Genomic DNA, 16,271 nt, shown 5'->3' with positions numbered 1-16,271 from the left:
TAATTTATATCCATTTTTTATCTGGTTGGCCACATTGTCACGGAAAGTTTCAGAAGGCTGTTGAGTCACATATGGCGATGCTTTGCTGCATAATACGTCTAGTTGTGGACCCAAATTTATTCCAGACCTTTCGTTTGACGACACAGAAGACAAGAAGGATTTTGAAAACGCTGTGGAGCTGTTGAGGACTGTTTCCATGCGAAAACTTCCTTCTTTTGATTTTCCAGGTGAGTTGCTTCAATTGGCGCTCTGCACAATTCCACATCAGTGCCTTCTATTTCATATCAATCATTCCTTTTTATCCACATCAATGATTCCTACTGCTTCAAACATGTCCCACATACTCGAATCCCATTCCGATGAAATTCTATTCTGTCAATCCGTTGCAGACGCAAACCCTCATATAAAGGGTCTTCTCAACTACATCGAACTCACATGCCCTGAGTCTCTCCAGATACTACAAGGTTGCGAATTCACAGTAGAGAAAAAGCACGACAGTGGACACCATGGAAAGACTCGGATGAGGCTGCTTCTAGGCCACGTCTGCAAATCGCACGTGCGCCTGTCCTTATGACTTATGGAGTAGTCACGCGCATGTGCAAACAGAAGAGAGAAACGCGCTGACAGCTCTTGTTGCTTGATGGTGATATTGAAAAAGTCCATTTCTGATATAGTTGGTAAGTTTCAATCGCAACGCTTACTGAGAGCAGCTTTGCCCAGACAAATGAAGGCCGTTAATCCAGACATGGAGGTTTCGACAGAAACCGACAATGGCCCTTCTGACTTTGGAAGTATCCCAGTTGGTTGAACAATGGTTGAACAGTGGTTGAAAAACTTTGTTGTGGCCAAAGAGTCAAGTTTAAAAACAGAAGTGATTGAACATCAAAAACAAATTTCACATACAGAGACACATGTAGGAGACAAACAAACAAATACTACATGCTTGAACCTTGAACCTTCATGCAGTAATGCGGGACAGCTGATCAGCGAGATGATTTTCTTTGCCGGAAATGTATTCACACTTAATGTTGAAAATGGAGATTTGGTAGAGCTTCCGAGCCAGGGTGGGAGAGATGAGGGCGTCTTTGAATTTGTCATTCTTAAGGAGAAACACTAGTGGTTGATGGTCGGTAAACACGGTGACGGAAGTTGCTTGATGAGTTAGTTGTACAGCTTGTTGTAGCGAGTAGAGGAGAGCCAATGCTTCTCCTTCAATTGGAGCCAATGTTGCTTCGTGTGGGGTTGTGCGTCGAGAGGCGAATCTGATGAGAGAGCGATGGTGGTTGAGGTTGGAGAAGTAGGCTGCGCCGATGCCATGAGATGAGTAGTCGGAGAAGATGTCGAGCGTTGCGCCGGGCTGCGACGTCATTGTTGCTGAGTATTCTGCATTTCAAACGAACTTGTACTTCAGGCATTGAGACATTATTCATTGATGCAAAATATCAGCAGAAAGCTCTGAGGATCCAAATGATCTGGCAATGTTCTAGTTGCAGACCCTGTTCTTGTTTCCTATAATTTTTCACGAGACTGGCTAAAATTTCAACAGAACCTCACTGCCTTATGTCTATCGGCCAGATGAAGCCAAGAATATCCCTCAAGATGTTCGCCCTTGTGCTACGCCAGTCACGCTCATATCTGGTGTCTCTAACCCATCTGTAGGATAGTCTGTAACACACAGCTTGATCGTCGTACATTGATCACTGCAATACTCAAACAATCTTCTGCCTTTTGGACGATACCTCCGGAGTTGGTGAAATCTCATTCCAATAAATCATTGTCTCCTTCTTGACAGAACCAGCTCATCTTGTAGTTGAGAGACTCAATATTAAGAAGGAGAAACTCATTTCAGTTTTCTTTCAAATGTTCTTCACCATTGATGTAAGATGTTCATTGTTGGTTGGAGGGGGCAGCTTAGTGAGGATATCTAAGATGTGAATGTGTTCAAGTTGAATAAAGTTCATAGGAAATATCGCTCCCAACAATTGTTGAAGGAACCCGAAGAAAATGTGACATTGAGAAATTTGAGATCACGATTTGGACGCAGATAAGCCTATCACTCAATAGTAAATAGCGTACGGGAAGATTGCGGCTGCTTGAAGAACAATTTCAAGAGATCAATAATGGACAACCTTCTTATGGAGTCGCCAGTGCCTTCAAGGGTCTCTCTTTTTACCACAACTCACGACAGTTCTAAGGGCAATTTGGCGAGAAGAAAATACAGGACTGTCTCAGAGACACTTGAGTACCATTCTTGCTGAATCACCCTTGGCGTTTCTGTTGTTATCAGAAGGTTGATTCTCAACCTCTCAAGTTTCCAATTTGGAATTATTTTCGAAGTCTGACATTCTTTGCTTACGTGGATCTTGGATCACTTGAAGTCTAATGTTGGCTTGATGGATCGCTTCAACATCGCGCTTCTCTTTAGAGGGAAGTGTTCTCGTTCATCCAACAGCCAGAAACATCCCTCAATCCAAAAAAAAACAGTTCTGTCAAACCTGTTCAATTTATCCCCATTTCAAAATCTCGTAACCAGGAAGAGATTCGTTTAAAGTGAAATGACAACGCCGCTTGTAGAATTCGACCGCTTGTGGATTCTCTGAAGTAGGGAGTCGAATGATGAAATTCAGCAAATGAAGGTTGAAATGGAGTTCAGATCGAAAATGGAGGTCATTAGCTCGTGGTTATGAGTCTAGATGCTTCCATTCATCGACTCACCTCTCTGAACTGTGCAGTATATTCCATTCATTCGTAATGCTTTGCTTAATGCTTTTAAATACTTCACGATTGCGAATCCCAATCCTTAAACATTCCAGTGACATCATTTTTTGTATTGCTGAATGGTCGCATACCTTGATTTTGGAAAGGCTTCTCAAGCTGGAGTTCATAGAGGTACAAGACGGCATCCTAGAATCAAATTGATAAACCAATCAATTATTGTTTTGACTCTTACTGCTCCTTCTTTTTCACATCGAAAATGAACAAATCCAGCGATTTCAGTAGAATCAGTTTCATTGCTGTCTACTCTGACACCCGCATGATCCAACGGCTCTCTGACACCCGCATGGTGCTTAAATACTAGGAAGTACGCTGAAATGAGATCATCAAACACCAAGGAATGAGAACGCCAAGATAAGATTGATTCTTGATGATTGTGGCCATTAGATATAGAAGGATACTCTATGCACCTCGATGATGGTTTAACTCGTTTGTCTTCAGTTCATCATTCCATCCTGAAGTTTCCGAACCCTCAATCTGAAACTTCGATTTGTCATAAATATCTTGCATGTTACGGCGCAAGAGATGCAAACACGATTGTTTGAGAAGAGGAGGAATTTCCTTAGACCCTCCATGAATGAACTGAAGGAAACCAGAATGTTCATCCGAAGTCTAACATTGTCTCTCTTTCTCATTTTTCTTTTTCCCACCTCAAGATCTAAACGTGAGAGAGTTTCCTTCAATGCCGATGGTACAGGACACGTCACTTCAAAAAAGTCTCGGGTTCGGAGTAATTCATAGGCTTCCCGAATTCGAACTGCTGGAGACTTCTTTGGAGGCATCGGTGTTGCATCTAAATTAAAAATAAAAATTTAGCAAAACCTGTCAGGCTTCTTTCAGGAATTTCATACGACCAGCAACACACTTAATTAATCGATATATCGAGAACATTAATGGAAAACGCGACCATAGGCAGTCTGGAACAGCACTTGATTCATTCGTAAGGCCAACTTTTTTTTTATAAACAATAACAAAGATACAGCAGACCAGATGAACAGAAATCTTTTAACGTCTTCGCTCTTCTTCTTCTTCTTCATTATTCTAATTGCGCACAAAGTTTTATGTGACGGTTTCGTTAACAATGAGCAGCGCCTTGCATATAGACGATTGCTTCTACCTGAGAGAGTCAAGCAACCCTCACAACTGAACATCTTGCAGAAAAGCTTGAAAAGAATATCAGGAGAGTTTTGGCAACACTTGATTTTAGGAACATTTTTATCGCCTCAAGCAGACAGAATCAAAGACATAGAACAGGAGAATGAAGCTGCAGAATCCAATCCAAAATGGAGTGATTTTTGTAGGCGAGTGCTTTCAGGTTTAGTCGGAGTTCCATGTGTTGTTCTTCAGCTCTGTTCCAATCTCTGAATTGCGTTCCATTTGCAAGGAACGGTGCGATCGCTTCTGGATCTCATCTCCAGAATATAAAGACAGCGATACCGACACAAGTTTCATCAAAGAGAAAGTTCCAAGCCATCGTGAAGACGCCTTCCATGCATCAAAACTTGACGCTCCAATTGCTCCAGTTGCTCCAATTAGCGCTCAAATTGACAGCTCTTCCTCATCGTGGCTCGCAGAACTGACTCCCTCCACACGTTCTGATGCAGAAGCTTTTGAAGCGTCAGATTTAAGAGCATTGCTAGTCATCGCTGATTCACCCCTTGTAAGGCAATTTCATGATCTCATCTTGACGCCTCCAACAATCAGTCAAAGAGAGGAACCCAGAGCAAAGAAGCACACGAAGCCAGTAGAAGAGGCGGCAGCAACGAAGAAGCCTGCAAAGCGCAAGTACGTGCGCGAAGATCGAGACGAAGAGAACAAACCAATTAAAGAGCTCGCAGTCAAAATGAACGAATTATTTGCGATGTCGGCAGATGTAGCAACATTGCGGTGTGTTGAGAGATGCGAACAAACTGTTGGGCGACTCATGGATGATGTTCCACTTGGTGGATCCATTTGCGCCAACGTTGGATTCCCTTCAACTCAATATTATTGCAAAGTTGATAAGATAGAAGCTTCTGCAATCCATATTACATTGCTTCAATCATGTTCAAGATGAAAAGAGCTGTGTTTCTCACTTTGCAAGACGCTTACGTTTAAGAAGGGAAAAACAGTGATCGAGGCCGATGGTCGAATTAGACTCTAAAGTAATTGTTCATACTTTTGAGCTTCCGTCACTTGATTTTATGTTCCCATTTTGATACCATTCACGAACCCACAAGAGTATCGCTGTCAGAACCGAAGAGCAGATGAAGGAGCGGTGTCATTCTGTCCCATGGCACAGCTTGCTGACCTGTTTGAACTTGTCAAATGCTCCGAGAAAAACGCCCGCGTCAATTGAGTCTTCGTAAGAAACGAGACGCAGACCTTCCCAAGGAACATGACCGTTCAGAAGATGATGCCGATGAAATTCTCCCGCCAGTCGATGGATCAGAAATTACTGAAAAATCTCCCGAGTCTCAGGAAGCGTCAGAAAGCAGCAAACAGCCAAAGAAGAAAAGAAGGCCTTTGACGGGCGGGGAATATCAGAAAGTGTCAGACCGCGGAGTGCTTCTTATCGGGCATTTGCCTCCCGGTTTTTTGGAACCTCAATTGAGGAAGTTTTTCCGCCAATTCGGAGATATTACACGATTTCGGCTGGTCAGATCGAAGAAGGTAAAAACTATTCTATATTTAAAAACATCTATTTGTTTTTGACTTCTTTCATGGCTTTTTGTCTTTCCTTTATCAGACAGGAAGATCAAAGAATTATGCTTTTATTGAATTTGCTTCAAAAGAAGTCGCTGAAATCGCAAGCCAGACGATGAATGGCTATTTAATGTTTGGAAGGACATTGAAGTGTCGAATAATACCATCAACGGATATCCACTCTGGTGCGTTAATGCTTATAGAACACCCGGCCTGACTTCGAGTAAAATGGCCCCATCTCTCAATGTACATCTAATCATTCCCCATGATCCTCATCATCCTCTATGCTTCTCGTCTCACGGCAATCTATTCCTTTAGGTTTATTTTCCCGTTACGTCAAATACCCGAAGCGGTCCTTCCATGTCGATAGAGCACGGCAAAAATATCATCGTCTAGGTGAGATATGAGACATCGATAACAACAGCATTCATAAACAGCATTTCATAACAACAGCATTTCATAACAACAGCATTTCATAACAACAGCATTTCATAACAACAGCATTTCATAACAACAGCATTTCATAACAACAGCATTTCATAACAACAGCATTTCGTACATGCAGCTAGCAGTTCGAGAAATCCTTAAATGTTCGTTCTCAGATGCGGAAATGACCGAAAGCCAAGCTTCCCATAAGTTGGAAAAAGAAGTTTCAAAATTAGAGAAAATTAAAGCGCTAGGCATTGATTACACTCCACCGACGTTGACACGACAATGAATTCCGTGCTTTTCTCCTCCAAAGATTTGCCGAATTTTGTAGCTACATGTCTGCAGTCAGGTTGTAAGACGCACCACGATTCCTGTAACGTAACACTGCAGAAGAGGGTTTGATTGCAAGGTATAGAACGATAGATTAGCTGGAAGAAGGAGAAGCGACTCATAAAAGAATGACTTTTGTACGATTCTGAGTTTTCTGGTTTTTTGGACACCCAATCTAACTGGCTGTGACCCTTTAACCATAAGAACAGATTTCGGCCAGTCCAGTGCGACTGGTCTCAATCTCCTCATCCATTCAACATGATCCATTTTTACAAGTAGAGCTCCCATGACATCTTTGTTCCGCTCACGAATTCATGAAGTCCTTCAAATCCGCATCAGTCGCACTGACGTCGTCCGATCTGTCTTCATCGGTCAACATTCAGAATACATTGTTGAAGTTCTAGAGGCCAGTGGACAGAGCTCCACCGTTAGTAAACGATTCAGTCATTTCTTAGACCTTCACCGTGCGGTACGTTAAAAGATGCCTGCTGCGTTCTCAAGTCAATCACTCTCGATGATGATGATATTTAGTCAGTCAGTTTAGTCAATCAGTTTAGTCAATCAATCAAACGCTTATTTCTTCTGAATCTCATACTCACTTCTTCATCTTGACTCTCTCATTTTTCTCTAGTTGTCGAGCGATGTAACAAATGATCCTCTTCCGGAGTTTCCGCCCAAAAAGGTTTTCGGAAATTTGGACCCTGATTTCGTAGAAAAGTGAGTCAAGAGCAGCAATGTCGCAAAAAGTATGTTCTGGAGCAAGTCTGTTATAGAACTTGCACACTGCCCCAAATTGAGCCGTTTTTTCAAGTTGTTATTGAAACAGCGCAGCTTGCAAGCAAAGTACTTATCTGAGCATTTGTACATCCCCATGCTCTTTTTTTGTCAGTCGGCGTGCAGCCCTCGAGATTTACCTTCAACGTCTTCTCAAGCATCCCCACGCGTGCACATCTGCATTGCTGTGGAATTTCCTTGATGTGGATGATTCTGTGGTGACGATCGCCCATTTTTTGGGTCCATTGCACGATGAAGCTGTTGCATTACAAAGAGTTGAAGATCTCAAACTTTTGCTTCGAGACGACACTGATTTGAATTTAGGTAGAGCGTCCCAAGATCTCGTCACTGAAAGACTTGTGAAGTGCACAACTCTTGTTGATAATTCTGCATTATTAACGCGATCTTGTTTAACGTTGACTCAAATTTGTCTCCGATGCCCCAGTGAGTATCAAAGCATAATTGTTTGTTCCTATTTATTCAATTTGTAGAATCCCGACAGTCTTTGGTTCGGTTCAACGCTCTTTCATCTCTTCTTACATTACTTGAAAGATTTCCTACTGATGTTGCTCTCGTCACAAATGCTAGAGAATGTCTCTATTCTTTAGTCATTCTGTACCCCCAATCCTTAGTTACCTTCTTCCGTGCCCAACATGGATTGTCCCAAGTTCATCGTATCGCTCGCAGCTCAGTCTTATCATTATTCCACTCCTTCCTGGGTCTTCTACTTTGGCTTTCCATCGACCAGCCTGAATTGCAAACAGCTTTATCAGAACCCGAAAGTTTAGGTCAGTTGCTCTTCCATGCACATCCCTAGTGATCAACCTATGATGAGGGTTCAAGCGTGTAGGGAAGAGCGAGGAACCTGCATCCCTTATTGTTTTACTCATCCTAATCTTCTCTTATGCCCATTTCCCTCCAAGGAGTCTGAATTGGCGGATGATTCTTTGTGTTTCCTATTGTGTTTTTCTTTTCTTCAGGAATTGATGTACTTGGATCTTTGTTTCGCTCGACAAATTCAACTGCTCGTCTTTTCTGCGGTCTTGTCGTGTCTCTTCTGATTATGAAGAATAAATTTCGTTCAGCGAATATCGGACTTCACGCGGGTCGAAGCATCGACGCGTTACGCGGACAATTAAGTGGTTCCAGTTGTCGCAAAGAGAGATTGAAGCTCTTTCCATCACGAGTTTCGAGCGATTCTCAATCCTACAGGGATCCAACAACCATCGTCGAGATTTTTGATTTTCATGAATTTGATCTTGCAGTTCAAAAAGCATTCGAATCGGATCGTTTAGATATCGATGTTGATTCGAGTAGCGATTATCCGAATTCTGTTGATGACGCTCGGTTGAGCCAACCACCCCCCATTACAGCCAGACGTTGCCTTTCCCAGCCGTCATCGCAGCACAAGGCTCGAGATCAACATCTGTGATTTCAAGACCGCAAGATCCATTGCACTCTCATCGTGAAAGAATGAACATGAAAGAGAGGGAAAGCGAACCAGTCGATCTCCAAGAATTGGACTTTCTGATGCTCTACATTGGATGTTGCTCAACACCAGCGATCACTCAACGTCTTCTAAATTTGCTCAAACTCTGTGCAGCTGACGATCGCAACCCCTCAGATGAACGCGAGTGTCAATTAAACGTCTGTAATTTTGTTCTCTGGGTTATCAATTTACTTCTCTCCCGATGTCGCCATCGTCATATCAGAGGTTTAGCAGTCAATCCTCGTAGCAATCATTCCCAGGCAAACATGTCGGTGCAGCCCATGAACGGCATAGGAGGGAACCTTAGCGCTAACTCGTTTGATATGGCTGCACCAATGCGCATGTTACAGCGAGCCGTTTTGGAGGATCTCAGTGCAACTTCAACATCAACTGATGGTTGGACACCATCGTCTGCACAAAGTGATATTGATGACACATCCGGCAGAGCGAGTCCACAACCGAACAAAATGGCGTTCGAATTTGGTGGCAATCACAACTCACTTCATAGCGATGGACTTCATTCCGACTTGACGTCGTTATTCTCAACATCTCCTTTCAATCTTCGTACGCATTTGAGTGTAAGAGTCTCGAATCATAATCAATATCTCATTCGCTATTTAGTCACGCAAAGTGAACGACTTCCCCCGTGGCAAGTCTTCATTGATATTCCTCAATGTCTTCAATTATTCGAATCGATTCTTGTTGGAGATTTTTCTGAAATCTCGAGAACATACGCGGCTTCCATTTTACTCAGTATTCCGTGGGTGATTGAGGGGATTAGAGGAAGATCAATCTCATCGTCGTATGGAACCTCCATCAGTCCCCGCATCTATTAGTCCCAATCATGAATCCCCACCAATTCGAGTTTTCCCTCTTCTAAAGAAGGCGTTTTCGATGCCTCTCGATCGCCCGTCTGTAGGCGTCGCACCGATCGAGCCTCACAAAGATGTTGCTCCTCAGCAAAGATCTGGAATACCGCCAGTCGATTTCGGCGTCCCTCAGCGACTTCTTCATCAGAGAATGACGGCCATTTCTGCTCTCCTCAAATCGTGCGAATTATCGATGAATGCTCAACGCGATCAATTAAAGTCGGAGGATGGAAGACTTCAGCGAGAGGAGCGACTTGTTGCCGAGAGACAGACGCCTCTTCCTCTGAGCGAGAGTTCCTTGAATGACTTCAGTAATCACTTTAAGGACTATTTGATGAGCCAAGAGGCCATCAAGGGAACAACAATTATGGCGAAAGACTTCTTGACGGAAACACGAACGCGCTTAGAAGGGCAGGGGTTGACTCGAAGCGGAATTACTGGTAAGACGGTGCCTCGAGTGTTCCTAAGCTTCGCATCTAAAAAGCCTTTCTGGCTCCCTTGTTATGACGCGTCTGCCTCTTTGTGCGCCACTATTCCATTTCTTGAACTGTCTGAAGTGAATCTCGTGAATCCCATGGTTGTTATGAATTTCATGGTTGTTATGAATTTCATGGTTGTTATGAATTTCATGGTTGTTATGAATTTCATGGTTGTTGTGTTCTCAGTCGCTTCAACTGCAATAGAATCGGAACTTGCATCACTTTCTGCATCGACGGAGCATTTGTTTGATATCCACTCAGAAGTGACGCGCCATTCAACTGCACTTCGTGAGGCACGAGCTGGAGCAGATTCTTTGTTGCGACTCTTCGTTGATTTAAATGCGGAATCCCGAAGAATGCAGGAAGCGCTGAGAAACAGCTAGACGTAATGCGCAACACAAAAGAGATCGATGGATAGATTTCGAGCGATTCATTTCAGAAGCTCCAGAAAGAAAAAAGAAAATTGCTGAACAAGTCGCGCAAAAAGAAAACCAGACAAAAGTTGCCCAGAAGAAAGTTTCCATGCTTCAAACGGCTCTGTCCCAAGCTGAAATCAGTCACAATGACGCATCGGCCAAAGACAAAAAATCTGAAACGGAGCTCAACATTATCGAGACGACGATTGTTGATTTAGAGAATTGGTTATCATCAGTGGAAAATGCGAGAAGTCAACAGACTCCTGGCACATCACCCAAGCAGTCAGAGGGATCGCCTCCCTCTCCATCCACTTCTATTAAGGAAATGTCAAAATCTCAAATGAGTGACATCATTTCCAGATTACCGCAATTCGTGAGAGAGGAGTGTTGATATTCAGGAGTTATCAGAATCACCAGGTCAGCCCGTCCGTCATCTAACCATTCTTGCCAACTACGGCAAGATTCATCGCTCGCGACTTGTTGATATATCCAGAGTTGATAAATATACACAGTTGATATATATACACAGTTGATATATATACACAGTTGATATATATACACAGTTGATAATATACACAGTTGATATATACACACAGTTGATATATATACACAGTTGATAAATATACACAGTTGATAAATATACACAGTTGATATATATACACAGTTGATATATATACGGAGCTGATATACATGACGTATACGTAGTTGATATATTCAGAGTTGATACACAGTTGATGTACATACACAGCTGATATTTATGCATAGTTGATATATACGTAGTTGATATATACGTAGTTGATATATACGTAGTTGATATATACATAGTTGATATATACGTAGTTGATATATACGTAGTTGATATGTACATAGTTGATATGTACATAGTTGATATGTACATAGTTGATATATACATAGCATTGTTGGTATATATGCCAGAGGTGATATAAACACAGACAGCGTCGTCGTTCATTCTTTGTCCAAATGGTAGATCTTAGACAAAGCAACGCAAATTCGGACACTCTCCTTCATTCTCATTGCTGCTGATCTTCGCTCTCAATTGGCGTCGACAAGTATCGTTGAGCGTCGCAGTCGGCTTCAACAACTGACTGAAAAATTGAAGCGCTTCGAGGAGGAGCACAAGAGACGCAACACTGAGAGAGATCGACTACGAGCGGAGTTGGAAGCGCAGAGCGACGCTGATCTTCTCATCGAAAAGTCGGCTTCACTTCAGGCGGAAGTCCGAGCGTAAGTCCGGGGTGTGCGTCCGTTCGTGTGATGCGGGGTCGCATTTTCAGATCTGACGTCGAGGCTCAGCGACTTGCTTCGGAACTTGAATCCTTGGAAACGAAAATTCGATCGACAGAAACGGAATTAGAAGCAAAAAAGGCGCACGTCAGAACATGCGAGCAAAGATTCTTCACCAGAAGGGAACTTCTTCTATCGCTCGTCGAAGAATCAGGACAGATCCCGACAGCTGATCAGCCAAAAAGTTCTTGATGTGGAGAAATCGTTGGGACAATTCTTATCCGAAATGATGAGTGCTGTGGAGGATAGCGGCTACGCAACGTTAAACCGACTTTTGCTGCATTTTACACTCACGATGGAATCACAAACACGCCTAGAATTTCGTTCAAAAATTAATGAATTAATTGAAGTGTTGCAAAAAGCTGAGAAAGAGCTCTCAAGAATTGACGATTCCCCACTGAGAGATCATTTCTCATCCTGATTTTCAAGGAAATTCTTCATTTGGTTCAACTTCAGTGGAAATGTCTCGTAAGGGCAAATGCCATTTTTCGAAGGAATGTTTTGTTTGTTGGTGTTTTGTTTGTTAATGATTTTTACCTTGGAACTCCAAACAGTCAGGCGTGACGTTGATGCTATTCAGAACACCATCCTCGATAAAAAGAGGAGTTCTCTGCTCATTAAAGTGGAATTCAGAGAAGCAACGCTATTATCATCAATTAAGATTCTTCTCGAAATCAGCTGCTTCTCATACGAATGTTCCGCGAACAGGATCGACAGAACCGCGAATAGCAAGAAAGGGTCAAGCAGGGTCGACACAAACCGCGGACTTCCAAGCGAGCAACAGACGCCCCCAAGCGAGCAACAGAACCCCCCAAGCGAGCGACAGAACCGCCCAAGCAAGCAACAGAACCGCCCAAGCGAGCCACACAACCCCCCAAGCGAGCGACAGAACCGCCCAAGCGAGCAACAGAACCGCCCAAGCGAGCCACAGAAACCGCCCAAGCGAGCCACAGAACCGCCCAAGCGAGCAACCAGACCCGCCCCAAAAAGCGAGTTGAATTTCCAAGAAAGGGTCACCAATCCGAGAAGACCGCCAAACAGGCACGATTCTCATGGAATCAGAAAAAAAGGATGCGAAAAAGAAGAAAACGGAAAAGAAAGTCAAGGAAGACGGAAACCACCATATCACCAAAGAGATGGTATGAGAAGAGCAGGATCCATTCCGCCCATTCGCCGAGTTCCCTTCCTGTGACGCTCTCTTAATCCAAATGGAAGCAGCCGCGAAGAGTTTCATTGATGGATGCTGATTTATGGCACGACTATAGCAGACAAGTCATCAAAATGTTGCCTTATTTTTCATCTGACGAGTTGGCAAGCGCGCTGGCGATTTACTCTAAAATTGGATACAGGGACCCAATTGCTTGCCAAGCGATCTTCGAAGCGCTTTACTGGAAGATTCAACTTCGTCTAGCAAAACCTTACACAGTGTCCTCCATCATGGAGGCTGCGGGTGATTTGAAATTCTGTCCATCTGAACGTCATCTGAATCAAATTTTCCGGGGATTGAAGGCCCCTTCATTTGTCTGTCGAGGCATCGATTTGGTGAATATTCAATGGGTGTTGACTCTCGCCAAATCAGATAAAAAAATTGAATTAATGAAAACTGAAAATGGTAAAAAATGGATTGATGAAATTTACGCTTATGGCGGACAAGAGATTTCTGAGTTTGGGACTTCCGAGAGTGATGATCTTCAAGAAATGTTTCAGAGGGAGAAAACAACTCACCGATTGCCAAATCGTCTTCTCTTTCCTTGTTCAAAAGAATCTCATCATTTTAATCTTGTCCCATTGATAATTCGATCGCTTGGTTCAATGAAGGAGTTTGCTGTCATACGGGCTCTTGATATCATTGCAAGAGAAGGGTATTTGACTCCGTGAGTGTATAGATCTGTTATGAATGATTACTTGGGATTCATCTGTTTATTAATTTATTTATCTGACTCTTAGTGTATTGATCTGTCATCCACTATTCATCTGTTATTGATTGTATTCATCTGTTACTAATTGTTTTAGTCTATTTTTCTCCTTTCCCCTGAAGCTCATTCTTTGAAGCTCATTTTTCAATTCTGTAGTTCCACTTCAGATCGTATTATTGACGCTCTTCTTCGCAATGAGAAACAATTAGTTCCAGAGCAGCTCGATCAAGTCTTAACGGTGTTTTTAAGAGAGCGAACTGTTCCTCTTCAATTTTTAGAAGTACTCCCTTACGCCTCTATCTCCCTTAACTCTCTCTGTTGCAGTTGTGCCACCTACAAGTCAACAGACACTCAACTCGCTTGGAAGCAGAGCATATAGTCAAACTTCTCAAGTACGATCCCCCCTTCAACTCTCACAGATCGACTCCTGCATCTTCAGAGTGTTAGAGATCAGCGATTGCAGGGATCTCGCGCTTCTTGGGGATCTTGCGCTTCTGATTGACGGAAAGCGTCAAGGCTTTCTTCCAAATCAAGTGAGTCTATGAATCAAACATGAATGCTTCACAATAGACATTAATGAGGCTGTTCTCTGCCCACGTTGATCAGCAATACTGTGCCTTAATTCGTGATTGCAGCTCTCAAGCGCTCTTCTGAGTTTTAAAGCGCTTCAATTTCCTCCAATTTGTTTGCTCAACCTCAATCTCCCAAGGATCTCGTATCGCCGTACACCCTGCAAGCCGTCAATTCCCCGCTCGCTGGCTTGTTTTCCAAAATGATCTCTCACAGCGGGGATCCAAACAGCAATAGCGGGGAACATCAAGGAGATTGGAAATGATTCTTCTGAGAATCGGCCGAAGATTCGTGTTATTGGAAAACCTTTTTGAGAAGAAAGGCCCGAAGCCTCTCACGCATCACTCCAATCATTATCTATCACGAGCCCCAGATCGCGTGCTCATCCGATTTGAGTCGAGTCCAACACAAACCCTCATCCATCACGATGAACCACAAGATACCGACCGAACCGTTGAACGTGGAGAAGTCTCCTTGCAATGCAGAAGCTCAATAGCAGGAAATTTCAAAATACAAAAGTCGGAGGAGGCCTGGTTTGGAACGAATGATGGGAAAAATCTCTGCTTCTCTTCTTTTGTTGTTTTCACAATTGCGACCCAATTTAAGAGAATCTTATCTTGAAGCGACTCGAATTGCAGCTGCTGGATTGGCGGAGTATATCGAATCTACAGCAGCGTTGACCCAAAGAATTTCTGATTCATCTAAAATAATGATTGATACGAATAGTTTGAATAAAATGGGAATCACGTCGCTCAATGACAAAGTTCCGGTTCCACTGACGAGAAGCGGAACAAACCGATTCGAATTGGACGCGCCGAAACGAGTGAAGAAAGAGACGTCAAGGAATCTCCAACGTTGTCGATATTTGATCTGGTGAAGGCCATAAGTGAAGAAGCAGAAATTTTCTGAAATGAACAAGAAGAATGAAAAGAATAACGGTCTCTTGTTGAATACTGAAGGTTGGGTCGAACTAGAGGATCATCTGCAAATTACACGAGGACGAAAAAAGGGAAAAAAGAGAAGAAAACTTTTAAAGACAGAAACAAAGGAAGACAGAAGAGTTCCGAGGGGAAAATCAGGAATGAGGCTCACAAAAATCATTCCAGAATATTTTGAATCTTGGAGGACACTCCAGAAACTCCCAGCAAGCGGTCCGAAAGAAGACTTGGGAGGCCGATTGTCCCGATTCCGGAAATTAGCGGAGGGGCAATCCCTTTGTCAACACTCGAAAAAACAGCAACAGGGATTGGGAAAACAAAAGGATTCATTCCCGCATTTGGTCCCATAGAAAGAAGAATGACTAAAAATGAGGTATGATGATGAATGTAATTCTTAGAACAAGAAGAAGAGTCCTCACTTACATGGTGGAGTATTCAAGAGAGCAGTGAATGATAGAGATGGAATTACTGGCTCTCCCGCCCTCAATGATTCTCTCTACCCTTAATGAAGGCCTTGCGCTGATTGTCACTTCATTTGTGAACAGAAACGAATGGAAAGACTGAAGGAGTTATTCGTTTCGCGACGTCATCCTGCTGCTCTCCGCTTTGCAAGACGATTATCAAGAGAAGAAATCAAGTTTGACGATCCAAAAACAGCTGAGGCGTTCAAACTGACAAAAATGAAAAAACCGTTGGTCTTAGATTGGCGTTCGAAATTAAGGGAAGTTGAATTCGAGGGAAAGAGAACTTTATGTCCGTCGATGTGAAGCTCGAAATTCGAGATCATTCTCCGTGAGTCCCACAACTCTCATAAAGGTTCTATCTATTTGTAGAGTCAACCCTTGTTATGCAAGATTGTTGATTTTTAACAATTCGAATGTTTTTGTGTGACAGAGCAACTTGGGGTTTGTCATCACAAATCGACAAGTCCGTAAGACGATCTTGGGACCATTTCGTGATTTGGGACAGTATTGGGACATCCTTCCTACCGCCCGCCAAGCTGATGCTTCCAACCTGCTTGCTTCCGATTCCTATTCCTTTGATTTCGACCTTCCATGGACTCGAATACCCCCACATTTATATCTTGCACTCCATTATTTGAAAGTTAAAATCAATCAACAGAAATTCGTCCCAACCTTCGTTGAGTTGCGACTGTCGAAGCATCTCAGTATTTTGTCGACTCTTTGGAAAAAACTTGATTCCTCTGATTCTTCGCGAAACTCGAGACTTCTCAAATTGAATCCCCAATTTATCGATAAATCGAATTCATCATTCTATCATGATGTCTTACCTCTT

General features: G+C 42.9%; 2 protein-coding genes across 2 annotated transcripts; both read left to right on the top strand.

Moving 5' to 3' along the window:
- The first annotated feature begins 5,082 nt into the window (after positions 1–5,082).
- Positions 5,083–6,178, top strand: LOC129618265 (MKI67 FHA domain-interacting nucleolar phosphoprotein-like). The gene is made up of 3 exons (XM_055533055.1): positions 5,083–5,427; positions 5,504–5,645; positions 5,994–6,178. Exons 1-3 carry the CDS (start codon positions 5,083–5,085, stop codon positions 6,176–6,178), a joined length of 672 nt encoding a protein of 223 aa, XP_055389030.1.
- A 5,834-nt stretch (positions 6,179–12,012) lies between these two features.
- On the top strand, positions 12,013–12,743 carry LOC129618263 (basic salivary proline-rich protein 1-like). The gene is made up of 2 exons (XM_055533054.1): positions 12,013–12,019; positions 12,106–12,743. Exons 1-2 carry the CDS (start codon positions 12,013–12,015, stop codon positions 12,741–12,743), a joined length of 645 nt encoding a protein of 214 aa, XP_055389029.1.
- The last annotated feature ends 3,528 nt before the right edge of the window (positions 12,744–16,271 follow it).

This window comes from Condylostylus longicornis, unplaced genomic scaffold (genome assembly GCF_029603195.1).
Source record: "Condylostylus longicornis isolate FDR11 unplaced genomic scaffold, ASM2960319v2 ptg000786l, whole genome shotgun sequence".
Lineage (NCBI taxonomy): Eukaryota > Metazoa > Arthropoda > Insecta > Diptera > Dolichopodidae > Condylostylus > Condylostylus longicornis.
Note: the sequence above shows the minus strand (reverse complement) of the source record. Positions and strands in the feature narration are given on the sequence as shown.